At 39.3% G+C, this 17597-nt stretch overlaps 2 protein-coding genes across 4 annotated transcripts; one reads left to right on the top strand and one right to left on the bottom strand.

The window, feature by feature from the left end:
* Window positions 1-9118: 9118 nt before the first annotated feature.
* Window positions 9119-14158, top strand: LOC115192045 (basic salivary proline-rich protein 4). Of its 2 annotated transcripts, XM_029750146.1 has the most exons (20): window positions 9119-9136; window positions 10080-10144; window positions 10273-10362; window positions 10523-10672; window positions 10795-10974; window positions 11230-11316; window positions 11434-11574; window positions 11773-11880; window positions 11968-11997; window positions 12187-12207; window positions 12294-12320; window positions 12466-12492; window positions 12592-12618; window positions 12745-12774; window positions 12903-12932; window positions 13058-13093; window positions 13232-13267; window positions 13445-13462; window positions 13557-13610; window positions 13698-14158. In XM_029750146.1, exons 2-19 carry the CDS (start codon window positions 10094-10096, stop codon window positions 13593-13595), a joined length of 1128 nt encoding a protein of 375 aa, XP_029606006.1. In that variant the 5' UTR covers window positions 9119-9136; window positions 10080-10093; the 3' UTR covers window positions 13596-13610; window positions 13698-14158. The 2 variants fall into 2 exon arrangements, with proteins under 2 accessions (XP_029606006.1, XP_029606005.1); XM_029750145.1 differs by lacking the exon at window positions 9119-9136 and having other exon boundaries at window positions 10019-10144.
* A 46-nt stretch (window positions 14159-14204) lies between these two features.
* On the bottom strand, window positions 14205-17204 carry odam (odontogenic, ameloblast associated). 2 transcript variants are annotated; one of them, XM_029750147.1, is made up of 11 exons: window positions 17129-17204; window positions 16917-16982; window positions 16778-16822; window positions 16561-16620; window positions 16000-16242; window positions 15660-15722; window positions 15212-15349; window positions 14880-14909; window positions 14672-14755; window positions 14452-14516; window positions 14205-14315 (listed from the first exon to the last, which is right to left on the bottom strand). In XM_029750147.1, exons 2-10 carry the CDS (start codon window positions 16974-16976, stop codon window positions 14481-14483), a joined length of 759 nt encoding a protein of 252 aa, XP_029606007.1. In that variant the 5' UTR covers window positions 16977-16982; window positions 17129-17204; the 3' UTR covers window positions 14205-14315; window positions 14452-14480. The 2 variants fall into 2 exon arrangements, with proteins under 2 accessions (XP_029606007.1, XP_029606008.1); XM_029750148.1 differs by having other exon boundaries at window positions 15212-15304.
* Between the last annotated feature and the right edge of the window lie 393 nt (window positions 17205-17597).

Below are 17597 nucleotides of genomic sequence, written 5' to 3'. Positions count from 1 at the left end.
CATACTTTATTTACTTTGCCACCATGGCATTTTTTTGCCTTTACCTCCATTATCTCACATCATTTGCTCACATTGTATATAGTCTTATTTTTTTTCTACTGCATCATTGATTGTATGTTGTTTTACTCCATGTGTAACTCTGTTTTTGTATGTTGTCGAACTGCTTTGCTTTATCTTGGCCAGGTCGCAATTGTAAATGAGAACTTGTTCTCAACTTGCCTACCTGGTTAAATAAAGGTGAAATAAAATAAATAAATAAATAATAATAATCATTTACAAATTATAAATTATAATTTTTACACTGTACACAATAACTGTACATAGTTTATTTTAGTTGTTCATCCTTTTTGTTATGTAACTGTATATAGCAAGGACCATGCATATACTGATAATATATGTAATTGGTTTCTATGTCAAGTTCTTTGAAGGAAAAATCATTTAATCATGTGTGCTGAGGTGGTCCAGTAGTTAAGGCCGCTGCATTTAGCGCATTTAGTGCCTTCAGAAAGTAATCACTCCCCTTGAATTTTTCTACATTTTGTTTTGTTACAGCCTGAATTTAAAATTGATTAAATTGAGATTTTGTGTCACTGGCCTACACACAACACCTGTAATACCCATAATGTCCCATAAGTGGAATTATGTTTATAGAAACACTTAAGTATTTAACCCCTTTGTTATGGCAAGCCTAAATAAGTTCAGGAGTAAAAATGTACAAGTCAGGAGTTGCATTGACTCACTCTGTTTGCAAAAATAGTGTATAACATAATTTTTTTATGATTACCTCATCTCTGTACCCCACAGGTACAATTATCTGTAAGGTCTCTCAGTCGAGCAGGGATTTTACCATGATTTTACCATGAGGCAAATGCTGACATTAAAACAGTTACATAGTTTAATGGCTGTGTTAGGAGAAAACTGAGGATGGATCAGAAACACTGTAGTTACTCCACAATACCAATCTAAATGATAGAGTGAAAAGAAGGAAGGCTGTACAGAATAGATTTTTTTCAAAACATGCATCCTGTTTGCAAAAAAGCACTAAAGAAAAAGTGTAAAAAATGTGGCAAAGAAATTAACTTTATTCCCTGAATAGAAAGTGTCATGTTCGGGGCAAATCCAGCACAACACATCACTGCTTACCACTCTTCATATTTTCAAGCATGATGTTGGCTGCATCATGTTATGGGTATGCTTGTCAATGGCAAGGATTAGGAAATTTTTTAGGATAAAAATAAATGGAATAGAGCCAAGCACAGGCAAAATCCTAGAGGAAAACCTGGTTCAGACACTGGGAGACAAATTCACCTTTCAGCAGGACAATAATATAAAACACAAATCCAAATATACACTGGAGTTGCTTACCAGGACTACATTGAATGTTCCAGCGGGGCTTAGTCACAGTTTCGACATAAATCGGCTTGAAAATCTATGGCAAGACTTGAAAATGGCAGTCTAGCAGAGATCATGTGCAAATGTTGTACCATCTAGGTGTTCAAAGATCTTAGAGACTTACCCAGAAAGACTCACAGCTGTAATCACTGCCAAAGATAATTCTAACATCTATTGATTCATGGGTTTGAATACTTATGTAATCAAGATATATTAGAGTTTTATTGAGACCAGCAAATAAGGGTCTCCCTCACAAAGTGGTCCAAATGTTCAATGCAACTGTCAGAAACGTGCAAGCAAGTTAGATTTTTCTGCTAACATTGCAAGACATTCGAGTGAGTTTTTATATCAAATCACAATATTTGAGGAATTTACTTTGGAACGTCAGGTATTGATCGAATTTCTATCAGGGACGATAGAAAATAATGGGTCTTGACCCTTTTTTGGAAACACCAAATACCCTGGAATTGACTATGAATTCAGAAGTTTTGTGGATTTCATATTTGTTCACAATTGTGTTAGGACTTGTAGAGACTTCCACCTTATGTCAGAGAGGTTTCACTCTTGTTTTGAAAGCATCGCAAATACTTTGTCAAACGAACACAACACAACAGACAAAGACATACACAATGATGGATCTTAACTTATTTCATTTATTGATAATGGAATAATCAGCTTCGTGATGTAAACAAGGTGGAGACATGAGAGTCCTTCCGGCTCTTCTGTCGACGCCCGTCTCATTTTCCACCTGCTGCTGGGGCTGGGGCGGGAGCTGCAGCAGGAGCTGCGACTGGAGTGGCAGCGAGTCTGGCCAATAGGAAGGGCAGGAGGGCCATCAGGGCAGAGTTACTTTGGGGAGGCTGGGCGTAAGGGAAGTATGACGGGTACTGAGGCTGCTGAGGCTGCTGATAGGGATAGAACCCCCCAACACCACGCCCATAACCCCTGAACATCTGTAGAGAGAGAGAGAGAGAGAGAAAGAGAGAGAGAGAGAGAGAGAGAGAGAGAGAGAGAGAGAGAGAGAGAGAGAGAGAGAGAGAGATGGATAAATTGTTCTGAACTCAAACAAACTAGAAATCATATTCAAATAGTAGACCATACTATAGTACTCTAATAGACAGAATACCTAATAGATACCAATAGATAGTACTAAATATTACTGCACCTCATCGCTAGCTGAGCGCTCCTCTCGATCATGTTCCTCAGCCACCTGCACACACAAACAAAATCACAGGATGAAGGATATTGCAGTATAAAGTAATCAACACTCAAAGTGTGGACTTAAGTCAATCATGTTGTAATAATTCATATATTGTCATATTCCAATGCAATGCAATCTGTGGAAACGGCAATCTCTTGGTGTATTGATGTGTAAATTGCAGTGTTGATGTTGTATTTCAAGAATTCTTACAGGAATGGAGAAACAAAGTCCAATCAGGCACATCACTAGGAATAGTAGTTTCATGGTCGCCATGGAATTCTTCAAATGAAAAAGATGAATTGTGAATTCAAAGCTAGACACTCATGCCTCAATTCCACTACAGTATTCTTTGAACCTCTTACCTATTCAAGTGAAGATGTAAAATTGTTAAAAAGTCGGAACTAAAGTTGTGACACTGATGCTATATTGTAACTTAACAGCTAGTTTGTGCTTTATAAAGACCATTTCAGTCCAGTCAACCAATGAGCTCTCAGTGCACCAATGAGCTTTCAGTCCCATGATCAAAGGTGTGTCCTGGAGATGTAAATGTGATGAAATTAGGCATTTGGTGGGTAATCCTACAAATCTATATATCCACAGTCCCCACAAAGAACAATGTCTCATCAGTATTAGGAAACCTTAGCAAAGATGAGAAGTTTTGAAACTGTGAATGATTCATTCACATGGTTTTGGGGGATTGTGGAGGCTAAATTAACACATTTAAATAATGTTAGATAATGTATATTGATAAAATATTGTTTCAAATTGTATTGTACGGCTTTAATTTCTAATATGGTGAGAAAATAAATTAATAATGGCTGGCTTACTGTAACATCACCTCACCTGGTTAACGTCCAGCAGGGGCAGGGGTTGAGGCAGGTGCTGGGGCTGGTGCAGGGGTTGGGGCTGGTGCAGGGGCTGGTGCAGGGATTGAGTCTGGTGCAGGGGTTGGGGCTGGTGCAGGGGTTGAGTCTGGTGCAGGGGCTGGGGCTGGTGCAGGGGTTGAGTCTGGTGCAGGGGTTGGGGTTGGTGCAGGGGATGAGTCTGGTGCAGGGGTTGGGGCTGGTGCAGGGGTTGAGTCTGGTGCAGGGGTTGGAGCTGGTGCAGGGGCTGGTACAGAGGCTGGTGAGGAGCTGCTGCAGGGGTTGGGGCTGGTGCAGGGGCTGGGGCTGGTGAGGGCCTGCTGCAGGGGTTGGGGCTGGTGCAGGGGCCGGGGCTGGTACAGGGGCTGGTACAGGGGCTGTTGCAGGGGATAGGGCAGGAGCAGGGGCTGGGGAAGAGGCAGCGAACAGGGTAAGTAGCAGTTGAAGGAGCTGATCTGAATTCAACTGTGTCAGGGAGGGCAGAATGGAACCAGCCTAAACAGCTGTTTTTTTCTCATTCAATGTCATTTTGATTTACACACCACACATGGAATCATATCTCAGAATATTCACATATGTTACATACACATTGATCTTCACTACAATATGTTGAATAATTTCTGCTCATAATCTGTGGAGCTATGGAACGTACCTCCTTGGAGTTTGAGTTAGAGTTGGAGTCAGAGCTGGAACGTGCAACTCTCAAGTGATCCACATCAGCCAGAAAAATAATAATTTTGTACATGTAAATATGCATATATATGAATATATAAAAACATTATATCAAAAATATAAATAAAATATGATATAAAGTAGAATAGTTCATCATTTGGGTCATATCTATTGTATGTTGATTTTTGTTAAACTCACAGGAAGAGCCAATGACAGGCCCAGGAGGCAGCCCAGAAAGATCGTAGTCTTCATCATCATCTTTGTGGTCAGTTCTAAAAACATAAAAAGAAGCAAAAGCAGCTTAGATGGCCTTTTTGTTTTTGTTCTGAATGCTGAAATAGCATGTGAACACCACAGCATAAGTATATTTACCAACGTTTAAAAGCAATGATTTAAGACCAATTTCCTTACCTTTGAGTCACTGTCAATTTCAGCAGTTGATCTGGTGTAATGATGCAAAGACAATGAGCTATACCCAGTCGGTGGGTTCTTTTAAATAGAGTTAAGAGCATTGATGTCACAACCCCTACTACTAAGTGGTATTATTGTGAAAATAATCATGATGTTTAATATTCGGACATCTTTAAACTCTCTGTTGAAGGATAGGTGTGGGTAATAGTAAGTGATTTACATTATAACTTCACAGATGAGTCATATATAAAATGTAGGATATAAAACACAACAGTGTGGTAACACTTACATTTACATTTTACATTTTAGTCATTTAGCAGACGTTCTTATCCAGAGCAACTTACAGTAGTGAATGCATACATTTCATACATTTCATACATTACATACATTTCTTTCTCCGTACTTCACAATCATTTTCATGAATAAACCTTTTATAAATAGTGTTTATGATTAGTAAATGGTATATCATTATTTAAAAACATTTATAAGTATTATAAGAATGCAATGCAGAAGCATATATAAAATGTATAATATATTAATTTCAAACATTTCTGAACATTTATTAGAATTTGCAACAGCTTAGTCATACATGTTACTATAAAGAAAAAATATGAACTACATCCAGCTAATAGCTGAAATAATTGTTGAATGTGTGACAGAAATGGATATTAATCATTTTGAAAACACATGCAGTACCAGTGTTTTGCAAACAAACATCCTCTTAGCTCCCCACCTTTAAATGTTGCCTAATCGTCATGGGAAGTACTTGAGTCACCAGCTTAAAAAGTATAATACGCAACACAATCTGCACCTTGCCACGACAAATGGTCAACTGTTTTTCTTTCTTTCAAGTATATGTTGCCCCAAGCAAAAACATTCAATGAGGATCATCTTCAAGAGTTCACACGTTTCAAAGGCATCCGTATTTGTAGAGAAGTAAAGTATTAAACACTGGACAAAAATGTTAACACAACATGTAAATGCAAAAAAAGCTTATTTCTCTCAAATTTTGTGCACAAATTTGTTTACATCCCTATTAGTGAGCATTTCTCTTTTACCAAGATAATCCATCCACCTGACAGGAGTGGCATATCAAGAATCTGATTAAACAGTATGATCATTACACAGCTGCACCTTGTGCTGGTGACAAAAAAGGTCACTTTAAAATATGAAGTTTTGTCACACAACACAATGCTACGGATGTCTCAAGTTTTGAGGGAGCATGCAATTGGCATGCTGACCGCAGGAATGTCCACCAGAGCTGTTGAATATTCATGTTCAGTTCATGTTCATTTCTCTACCATTAGCCACCTCCAACTTCAGTTTAAAGAATTTGGCAGTACACCCAACCGGCCTCACAACCGCAGACCACGTGTAACTACGCCTGCTGTCACAGCTGTTAGAAGGAGCGGACCAAAATGCAGCGTCGGTTTCGTTCCACATTTTTATTAGATCGTGAAACTGAATGCAATAACAAAGAAAACTTAAGTACAAAATAACAAACCGTGACGCAGGAGGAACAAACACACTCACAAAATATAATCACCCACAAGGACAGGTGGGACAAACATAAACCTAAATATGACCTCCAATTAGAGACAACAACGACCGGCTGCCTCTAATTGGAGGTTATGCCAAACAAAAACCAACATAGAAATACAAAACTAGAAACTGAACATAGACATACAAAAAACAGATAAACACCCCCTGTCACGCCCTGACCACACTACCATAAAAAATACCAACTTCCTATGGTCAGGACGTGATAGCAGCCCAGGACATCCGGCTTCTTCACATGCGGGATCGCCTGAGACCAACCACCCGGGCAACTGATGAAACTGGGTTTGCACAACCGAAGAATTTCAGCACCAACTGTCCAAAACCGTCTTAGGGAAGCTCATCTGAATGCTTGTTGTCCTCACCAGGGTCTTGACCTTACTGCAGGTCTTGACCTTACCACAGACTTCAGTGAGCCAATCAATGCTCACCTTCGATCGTCACTGGCAGAGGTGGAGAGGTGTGCTCTTCACGGATGAATCCCGGTTTCAACTGTACCTGGCAGATGGCAAACGTGTGGGCGAGCGGTTTGCTGATGTCAACGTTGTGAACCAAGTGTCTCATGGTGCCGGTGGGGTTATGGTATGGTCAGTCATAAGCTATGGACAACAAACATAATTGCATTTGAATGCACAGCGATACCGTGACGAGATCCTGAGGCCCATTGTCGTGCCATTCATCTGTCGCCATTCCCTCATGTTTCAGCATGATAATGCACAGCCCCATGTCGCAAGGAACTGTACATAATTCCTGGAAGCTGAAAAGGTCCCAGTTCTTCCATGGTCTGCATACTCACCAGACATGTCACCCATTGAGCATGTTTGGGATGCTCTGGATTGACGTGTACGACAGCGTGTTACAGTTACAGTCAATATCCAGCAACTTTGCACAACCATTAAAGAGGAGTGGGACAACACTCCATAGGCCACAACCAACAGCCTAATCAACTTTATGCAAAGGAGATGTGTAGCACTGCATGAGGCAAATGGTGGTCACACCAGATACTGACAGATTTTCTGATCCACGCCCCTACTATTTCTTAAAGGTACAGTGCATTTGGAAAGTATTCAGACCCCTTCCCTTTTTCCACATTTTGTTACATTACAGCCTTATTCTAAAATGGATTAAACACATTTTTTCATTGTCAATCTACACACAATACCCCATAATGACAAAGTGAAAACAGGCTTTTAGACATTTTTGCAAATGTATTCAAAATAAAAAACAGAAAAACCTTATTTGCATAAGTATTCTGACTCTTTGCTGTTAGACTTGAAATTGAACTCAGGTGCATCCTGTTTCCTTTTGATTATCCTTTTGATGTTTCTACAACTCGATTGGGGTCCACCTGTTGTACATTTAATTGATTGGACATTATTTGGAAAGGCACACACCTGTCTATGTAAGGTCCCACAGTTGATGTCAGAGCAAAAACCAAGCCATGAGGTCGAAGGAATTGTCCGTAGAGCTCCAAGATAGGATTGTGGCGAGTCACAGATCTGGGGAAGAGTACCAAACAATGTCTGCAGCATTGAAGGTCCCCAAGAACACAATTGCTTCCATCATTCTTAAATGGAAGAGGTTTGGAACCACCAAGACTTTTCCTTGAGCTGGCCGCCCGGCCAAACTGAGCAATCGGGTGAGAAGGGCCTTGATCAGGGATGTGACCAAAAACCCGATGGTCACTCTGTCAGAGTTCCAGAGTTTCTCTGTGGAGATGGGAGAACCTTCCAGAAGGACAACCATCTCTGCAGCACTCCACTCCTCAGTAAAAGGCACATGACAGCCCGTATGTAGTTTGCCAAAAGGCACCTAAAGGACTCTCAGACCATGAGATTCAAGATTCTCTGGTCTGATGAAACCAAGATTGAACTCTTTGTCTTGAATGCCAAGCGTCACTTCTGGAGGAAACCTGGCACCATCCCTACGGTAAAACATGGTGGCAGCATCATGCTGTGGGGATCTTTTTCAGCGGCATGGACTGGGAGACTAGTCAGGATTGAGGGAAAGATGAACGGAGCAAATTAGAGAGATCCTTGATGAAAACCTGCTCTAGAGCGCTCAGGACCTCAGACTGGGGCAAAGGTTCACCTTCCACCAGCACAACAACCCTAAGCACACAGCCAAGACAACACAGGATTGGCTTCGGGACAAGTCTCTGAATGTCCTTGAGTGGCCCGGCCAGAGCCCGGACGTGAACCCGATCAAACAGCTCTGGAGAGACCTGAAAATAGCTCTGTAGTGACGCTCCCCATCCAACCTGACAGAGCTTGAGAGGATCTGCAGAGAAGAATGGGAGAGACTCCCCAAATACGCGTGTGCCAAGCTTGTAGCGTCATACCCAAGAAGACGCGAGGCTGTAATCGCTGCCTAAGGTGCTTCAATAAAGTACTGAGTAAAGGGTCTGAATACTTATGTGAATGTGATTTTTCAGATGTTTTTTTTTATAAATTAGCCAAAATTTCTAAAAACCTGCTTTTGCTTTGTCATTACGGGGTATTTTGTGTAGACTGATGAGGGGGGGGAAAACAACTTCATCTATTTTAGAATAAGGCTGTAACGTAACAAAATGTGGAAAAAGTTAAGGGGTCTGAATACTTTCCGAATGCATTGTATCTGTGACCAACAGATGCATATCTGTATTTCCATGTGAAATCCATAGATTGAATTGAATTTCTTTCAATTGACTGATTTTCTTATATAAACCGTAACTCAGTAAAATCTTTGAAATTGTTGCATGTTGCATTTATATTTTTTGTTCAGTGTACATTATACCATTTAAATACACTTATATGAGCTACTGTCAGACTGCCATTGCAATCAAAGGGCTCTTTCTGTTGGCAAACTGGCATTGCGCAGCTCAATGTCAATTAAATACCCCATTAGCAAAGCCTGCGTGATAATTTCCCTATTGCACACATCAAAGCATTAGTCATAGACTGTGTTTTCTCAAACTGTACAGAGATTGCTCAACACTTCGTGTCTAATATAAGTGTCCATGGGCAGAAGCTTAGAGCACAAAGAGACTTGCAAGGTGAAGGTAAGTGCTAGGGAGAAACACTGGGTTTAGAATAGACGGGTTGTTTTCAAGCAATCTGGTGGCAAGAATGGCTTGGTGTTTTTAATGTTAAAACTATTGTTTTCAGTAATGTGTTGTCAGTGTTAAACAACTTTGTGCTTGCAGTGTTAAAAAGTATTTTCAGTGTTAAAACCTCTTAAGGATTGGACCCTTTTTAAAAAAATGTTTTGCCTAAAATAGCATACCCAAATCTAACTGCCTGTAGCTCAGGACCTGAAGCAATGATATGCATATTCTTGACACCATTTGAAGGAAACACTTTGAAGTTTGTGGAAATGTGAAATTAATGTAGGAGAATATAACACATTAGATCTGGTAAAAGTTAATACAAAGAATAAAAATGCGTTTGTTTGTTTCTTTTGTTCCATCATTTTTAAATGCAAGAGAATGGCCATTATATGACTTTGGAATCTAGGTGCAATTTAGGTTTTGGCCACTAGATGGCAGCAGTGTATGTGCAAAGTTCTACTGATCCAATGAACCATTGCATTTCTGTTCAAAATGTTGTATCAAGGCTGCCCAAATGTGCCTAATTGGTTTATTAATACATTTGCAAGTTCATAACTGTGCACTCTCCTCAAACAATAGCTTGGTATTATTTCACTGTAGTAGCTACTGTAAATTGGACAATGCAGTTAGATTAACAAGAATTTAAGCTTTCTGCCCATATCAGATATTTCTATGTCCTGGGAAATCTTCTTGTTACTTACAACCTCATGCTAATCACATTAGCCTACGTTAGCTCAACCGTCCCACGAGGGGGACACCGATCCAGTATTTAACAACTTTGTGTTTACTGTTTTAAACAACATCAGTGTTGAACAACTTTATTTTCAGTGTTAGCAATATTAGTGTTAAACAACTTTGTGTTTTCAGTGTTTAAATATGAATAATTGTTTTACAGGCTCATAGGAAGCAATGGAGTATCTCTGTGTTGTCGTTTTACTTTTCTCTGCTGTGGCAACACGTGTGAGTAAATAGTCAAGAGAGAATGGAGAATAATCAGGAAAAATATATATGGGTGCAATGCATTAGGTTTATTAATATTCAGCATGGCAGATCATGTACATTATTAAATTGTGATTTACTTTCCCCAGGCTGACCCATGGAGACAATGGCAACAGGGAGACAGTCGATTCCTCCCATTTGGCGGACCTCAACAAAGTCCAGACAGACACCCTATGAGAGTAAGAAAAAAAGGTCAAAGAGACTTCCAAGAGATCCAAGAGACCTAATCAAAGTCAATCAAGATATAGAGAAAAACACACCATTCTAGATTTTATATATTTGTTTTCTTACTTAATGGTAATATCTGAAGCTCATATTATTTTCCTTTACTTTGTCAAGCCCAATGGTAGAGATCCCTGGATGAAGGATGGTACCCGCCCTCCATTTGGGGGCCAGCCAATAGGTGGAGGAGAAGAGAACTCTAGACCAATCGGTGGAGGACCTATGTGGCAAGGATGGAATATGGGTGGAACGGACAACCCAGGATGGGTATGATGGCCTTCTAATTTTATTAACAAATGTGATTTTCCCAAACTACTAATTCATTGTATCTACTAATAGTAATAGTTATGATATAGTACTTTTTACTTGACTGAATTTATTTTGTGCAGCCCGACCAGGATCAAATGCCCCCTTGGTACCCAAACAGACCCTCTGGAGGCCCAGGAAGTGGGGACACTCAGCGACTAATGGGAGGGCCCAACGGGGAGACCCGCCAATCTGGAGGATCGAGCGGGGGGGGACCTGAGTCTGAAGGTCCCCTCGACTACCCTGATCGGGATTATAAAAGGGTATGTCGTGTCTGGTTATTTTCTATTCTATTTATGTAATGTATTGCTTTTTCGATGTTTTTTGTTCCCATATGCTGTTTTTGTGATATTTTTATTGCCATGATATACTCAGGTCTCATTTTGGAAAAGTGATTTGTAATCTCAATATGATCTCCTGAATAAATAAAGGATACAAATATAAAAGCTGTCAGGGATCCTCCATCAATTGAAAATCTATTGTTAACATGTATAATATGATGCTCGCTCCTGGTCAAGAGAGAGGATGAAGGTCAGTGGTGGAACCAGGGAACCATGAGAGGAGACCGAGGATCATCATCCCATGCTTATCTTCCACCTGTGACAGTGAGTAAACGGTGTAATGGCAACCTCCATGCAACCTGCTGTGAATACAATCACCGATCCCACTTAAAGATGCTTAACTGATTGTAGAACTAGACTTTAATGTTTCTCTCTCAACAGGGATCTGACTTTGGGTATGCTCCCAATGGACCTGGACCGCACCCTGGCCAGGGCCCCCTTCGCTGGCCAGGGGCCCGAAGGCGTAGACCTGCAGGGCCCCCAAGAGGAGGAAGACCCAACATGAGAAACCTTGATGCAAGGGTAAGACATTTTTTTACTTTTATTTCAGACTATATTGGAAAGTACTAGCCTGGTGGTCCAGTTTGTTAGTGTGTTAGCCAATTCATCCCTCTCTGTCTTTCTTTGTTAAAAGCGCATAGATTATGGGACGCTGGCTAGGAGACGACAGAACTAATTAGTTTTGATAATGAAGGGTGCTGTGTCTCTTTATCTACCCAGCCTGACAGGAACCCCATTCGCCCCTCAGCTGTTCCATCTGGAGCAGGTGGACAGCCCCCATTTGATGACACCTTCTTTGGAGGAAGACCGTTGCAACCTGAGATGGTGGTAGGTCGTTAAAAGATCCTGGTTATGTCATAACCCAGCATTTAACCTAGACAAAATTAACTTATGTCTATTTATTTTATGTTTTAGGGCAACAGAGAATTCATCGCCATCTTTCAGGTACAGTACCTTGGTCATTGGTGATTAATGTATATCGTGAAGAACATCGCTTTGTGAATACAGACATGGATAATGAGATATGTATAATGTATTATTAAATATGATGTTAATGAGTTATTCCTTGTTTATTCATTTAGAAATTCTTGAGAAATTAGAAGAAGAAAAAATCATGTTATGGTTCTTTTACAGGCTGACAATGTGACTTTACAGGTAAGATTATGTTTTTACTATCAAAAACTGAATGGATTTACATGCTGAAACTCATATTGAAACAAAATGCTTTTTTTCTTTCCCAGAATGCTAGTGGTCTGCCCCTGAAAGAGGTAAATAATGAATTTGCCTGAATGATCTAAGATTAAATCAGGCTATTGAATTGTTATCATATATTATACATGTGTTAATTGTCACAGTGTCATACAGTGTATGTCTTCTAAGCTGTTCATGTGGCAAACATGTTTCCCCTTGTAGGGTGAGAACATTTTCCTGCTGCCAAAGGTAAGGAATTCACACAAACAATGATTTATTTTAGTATTATGATGGCTGGAGTACTGCATGATGGAATTGTGTAAAACAAATACTGTTCTTTACTATCAGGGAGGAAGAAGAACACCCCCACCAAGGGTATGGACTAGCCTCTCATTCCATGTTAGCTTAATTCTATGACTCTGAAGTATTGTAGGCAACATAGCAGGAAGTATGCCACTGTGCTGTATATAACAGATAGGTAAACTGTAATATGTTTTACAGCATGGACATAAAAGACCTCAAGAATTAGGGGTATGAAGAGATATTCCATTTTAAATCATATTCTAGTACATTTTGGTGTGAATTTTGGTGTGAAGTGTGAATTTCTTGAAAGAACTTGAAAAGCAGTTGATATTTTTCTGTGTCCCTGGTTTTGATAGTTTGGATACCCATACTCATCTGGTTTTCAGGTAAGTGTCCTAATGAACCTTTAAACTATTTTGTTATATATTTACAATGCTGAATAAATAGAAAACAAGTTGATTTGAAGATTTGAGAAATAGCAAAACATTTTGTTTTTTTCTCTCAATTCCAGCCTTACCTGAAGCTCATCTACAACCCCTCAGCTACAGTATGTATACATTTATGATTTAACATCAACAAAATACCACAATGTTAACTGCAAATATGTTATGTGAGATTTTATATTTTTTCTTAAGAAATATACTTTACACATGTTTTAAATGTTTATATGTTCTTTTCCCTGCAGAATAAAATCTCATTTGAATATGGGATAACAACACTTGTAAGTATTGACTGTTTACTAAACATGCTTCTTATTGAGATTTTAATATTCCCTTTCAGCTTTAGTGTCATCATGAATGAATATTGTCAAATGTAACAATATTGTTTATTTTTCAATCAAATGTCACTCACAATACCATCTAAAACATTATTTGAACCCTTCGACCTTTACCCCAAGCTCCCATCGTTCATGAAGGTAAGAAATTACTAATGACATTGTTGGATCTGTATTCCTACAATAAAATAATGTATTTCCTTCTTAAACCATGATATGATTGATCTATCTGCAGGCTGAGGAGACAAAGACTTGGGAAGAGGAAGGAAAATAATATGGTGGATACAAGGTGTGTTAAGCACTTTGCCTAGGCGTTTCTTTGCAATGCATCATCTATTTCTTTATCTGTTTCTGACTTCTTCTTCCCTGTTTACAGGGAGAAGAAGCCCAAGCCTTGCATCTGGATTGGAATCGTTGATTGGATTGAGATTACATTTTTGACATATTTTCACATCTATCTGGAGTACATTCAACTTTACAGATGAACTATAGATTTTTAGTTGCTAAATGTTTTCCTAAATAGTAATACATTTCTTAACTCATGAAACCAAACAATCTTTAGTTTTAGCCTAACAATATATGATTTTACTCATGGGTGTGGGGAGGTGGGCCTCTTTCTGTCCAGTAAGGTAATTTCTGGATAATATTTCGGTCCATTTAGGGGACCCCTTTTGGCTCAAGAGCACCCCCAGTGGCAAGATATGTGTAGCTTCTTTAGAACCTATTTATATACAGTACATGGCAGGTGTTGGTGGAGGTTACTTCTGTGATATAATTTTACACTTTCTCAAACAATTGCTCTATAACAGTCATTAAAACTTCCAGCATGCAAACTAAGAACTCTTGTTTTTGTGTGCATACAAAGTACAATTGACAACTGTGATTTTGCTTGATAATGGATTTATTTGACAATAGAAAATGTATCATATTGTAACTGAAAACATATTTTAAATTAATATAGGAGTAGGAATGTGACATTGTGATGTGCCGATCCCTGAAAATGAAACAAAAAAAAAACACTTCAATGGAAGTACAGTATACTACTGATATGAATACATTTCAGGTGTTTAGTTGAGGATATGTTTCCTTCCCATAATAAAAACCTGGAAATGGCCCTAATGTTACCCTACCTCAATTTCCTTTGACCCCACATGCAATTCTATGGCTCAAACAGGAAAGAGAAGTTGGGACGACCCTGTAAAATGTTTTTTTCAGGATGACATTATCACAAGTACAACATATGTTTTGTATCACATATTAAAATCTATATATACAATGTATACATACTATAATATATAATATATTATATTAGTATTGTTATAGTCATAGTATAAGAAGTAGAGGTCATACCTCATCTACGCCAGGGTCAACTGTGTCTCCACGGTGATCTGGTGGAGGGTTGGCAGCCTCTGTCTGGAATCCTTTAGGCCATGTCTGTCAACAACACAAAAATACAGTTAGATATCATACAGCTCAGTCTACATCAGCAGCCCTCACATAGAGGACACATTAATGTTATCCATATATGATTCAGACACAGTAGTAAGAGCTTACTTACCTTTCCTGGTGACTGAGGTTGGGCAGCCTGCTGCAATTTTGAAAGGGTAAATAATAATTATTAAGATAATCCGTCTGGACTGTTGAATTTTTGAATTCTAAAATGATTGTTAGTTTAAAATGAAACTAAAATCATGAAATTATGACATACTATCGGTTCATTGTCTCTAATTTCCTTTCTGTTGACAATATTTCACTGCACTTTAAACTGCCGCATTCAACTTTTTTATTCTCCTGGAGCCGCGTCTCACACTCTGCAAAAGTCACTTGTCTAGTGTAACAGGCCTGTATGAGGGGAAGGGAGAGCACACCCATGTAATGACCACTCCTCACCTGTAGTGGGAGCTGTGGTTTCTGAGGCGTCTTCTCCAAGTTCAGCTGGTTCTGCCCGTTGTTCTGGTTAGGCTGGGGGTAGTTCTGGTTAGGCTGGGGGTAGTTGGGGTAACCGTAAGACATGTAGTAGGGGTAGCCCTAGGGAAGATACACTTGTGAAAGTTAAGAGTCTTAAAGGATCAAAAAGTGTGATGATGAGATGTTTTGCATCATGTTATGCAAAACACAAAAAAAATGTATGAAATGAAATGTATGTATTCACTACTGTAAGTTGCTCTGGATAAGAACGTCTGCTAAATGACTAAAATGTAATTAAGAAAATGCAACACAAAAATGGGGGGTAAAGTGATCCATTAGTCTGAGTATAGAGTGTATATCATCTCTTACAGTGAATACAAGATGCACCTTGAGGAACAAATCACATTGAAAGAGGGAAACTCCACTGTACCTGCATTCTTGGTTGCTGGGGAAATGAAAATGATGGGTAGTATTGAGGAAATTGAGGAACGCCCTTCAGGATAATAGAAAATAAATACAACTTCAACAAATACTGGAAAGACTTTGCCAATTCGTAGTGGATTACCTGACACATGGTATTTCATTGAATTACATTGAATTTGTATAAAAACATAGAGAAACTGACTTCAGGAAAAAAATATGTGTATTCATTAGTAGAGGCTGGGAAGCCTTTTGTCATTGGTATCCATCGAAAACATTGGTATTTCAATGAATTTGTGTGAAAACATACATAGACCAACTGACTGATCTGAAATGGTACAGTAGCCTACCTGTGCAGGGTTGTGTGGTTGCTGGGGGTTATTTGGGTTATTGGGGTTGTTGGGGTCCTGGGGGGCCCCAGGCTGCTCCTGTTGGGCATTGGCGTACAGCATGGGGGGCAGCTGGTTCCCCTGTGTGGGGAACATCATCTGGGGGCCGAAAGGGCCTCCCACCTGGGGGTTAAAGTTCACCATCTGGGGGAGACCAAGTTCAGGCTGCTGCTGGATCACGTACTGGGGCATGAATGGAGACGCCTGAACAAACAAGGTCGGGTAAAAGATCTGTCTCTGACCTAAGATCATTTCAAAGCTTTGCTGACCAAAGTTGTTCAAGTTGTGATGAGCAACTGAATGAACAATTCGGTTAATGTGCCAATGCTGAAAATAGGTGTAGTTAAAGGTAAAGTGGGAATGGAAGCTGCTCCTGAAATACATTACTGGAGACCATTTTAACTATTATGCTGTCTGCAAATGTGGCTAATGATATAAATCTTCTTTACTACAGTATGTCTATAGCATTATCATGGCTAATGATTTCTATCTCGATTGAGTCAGATTGGATTGGTTCAGTACCTGCATTTGTGTTTGCCCAAAGCCTACACCTGTCAGGGTCAGTCCATTCAACCGCAGGATCTGTAAAGGATGGGTGCGCTGTCAGAAAATGTTTCTAACAACCGTTACTCCACATTGCATTGTATTTTACTACACATCAATTTAAAAGGAAAAATCACGAACAACAAATGCAATGTCAAGAGTTGCAGACAAAAACATATGGGACAATTCAATGTACCTCATTGCTGTTACTTGCGAGGATTCCAATTTGCTGTTGGTATATCTTTAAAAAAAAAAAATTAAAACAGTTTGTTATGATTCATTTTGATGTGTAGCGCTATAAATGAAGGAATATTCAAGTAACGTGTGAAACTCACAGGAAGTGAAAGGCTAGCACCAAAAAGGCAGACCAAAACAGTTATAGTCTGCAGCTTCATGATATCCTACAATGAAGACAGAACAAATGTAGTTTATATCTGACATCTCAATACCATCTTGTTACCATCTTGAACATATTGTATGTGATACATACTTATTTTTAACTATTTTTGATTATACAAAAGCAAGTGAAAGCCCCTGACAGTATTACCTTATCAGAGAATGTCTGCTTCAGCCTATCTTCTTTTTTTCCTGTGTGTTCTTTATATCTCTGTCCAGCCTACTGTGTCTCTCCTACTTTTAAACTATCTCTATCTTCCCATTTGAGCTGTCATGTCCCAGACACACACAGACTATGGTCAATATGACGCACAGGCTCTTTGAGATGACATCACTCTCAGACTCAGACAGTTACGGCGCAGATATATGCAGCTGTATCATTATGGACTGACCATAAGTCAAAATGAATCTCATGGCTGGGCATGATCTATCGTGTCATACACCAATTCTAATGTTATTGTCTAATATGTTGACTCTACAGTATATGACACAAACTAGGTGGATGAAAGGGGGATAACAGTCAACCCCTGTCCCATTATTTCAATGGGTATTCTGCCCCTACAGTATGTTCACAATATTTAGAACATCTCCTATTATACATCACTTTCCCTATATTGGCC

Source organism: Salmo trutta, chromosome 4 (assembly GCF_901001165.1).
Source record: "Salmo trutta chromosome 4, fSalTru1.1, whole genome shotgun sequence".
In the NCBI taxonomy this organism is placed as follows: Eukaryota; Metazoa; Chordata; class Actinopteri; order Salmoniformes; family Salmonidae; genus Salmo; species Salmo trutta.
The sequence above is the reverse complement of the archived record's forward strand: the minus strand, read 5'-3'. Positions and strand labels throughout refer to the sequence as shown.

Excerpts from the sequence above, each read along its gene's own strand:
- LOC115192045 (XM_029750146.1), top strand. The coding sequence starts at position 10,094 with ATGGAGTATCTCTGTGTTGTCGTTTTACTTTTCTCTGCTGTGGCAACA. Across the intron at positions 11,998-12,186 it reads AATTCATCGCCATCTTTCAG|GCTGACAATGTGACTTTACA; the intron begins GTACAGTACCTT and ends GTTCTTTTACAG. Across the intron at positions 12,619-12,744 it reads GAAGAACACCCCCACCAAGG|CATGGACATAAAAGACCTCA; the intron begins GTATGGACTAGC and ends TATGTTTTACAG.
- odam (XM_029750147.1), bottom strand. The coding sequence starts at position 16,976 with ATGAAGCTGCAGACTATAACTGTTTTGGTCTGCCTTTTTGGTGCTAGC. Across the intron at positions 16,621-16,777 it reads TCGCAAGTAACAGCAATGAG|ATCCTGCGGTTGAATGGACT; the intron begins GTACATTGAATT and ends CATCCTTTACAG. Across the intron at positions 15,350-15,659 it reads CCCAGCAACCAAGAATGCAG|GGCTACCCCTACTACATGTC; the intron begins GTACAGTGGAGT and ends TATCTTCCCTAG.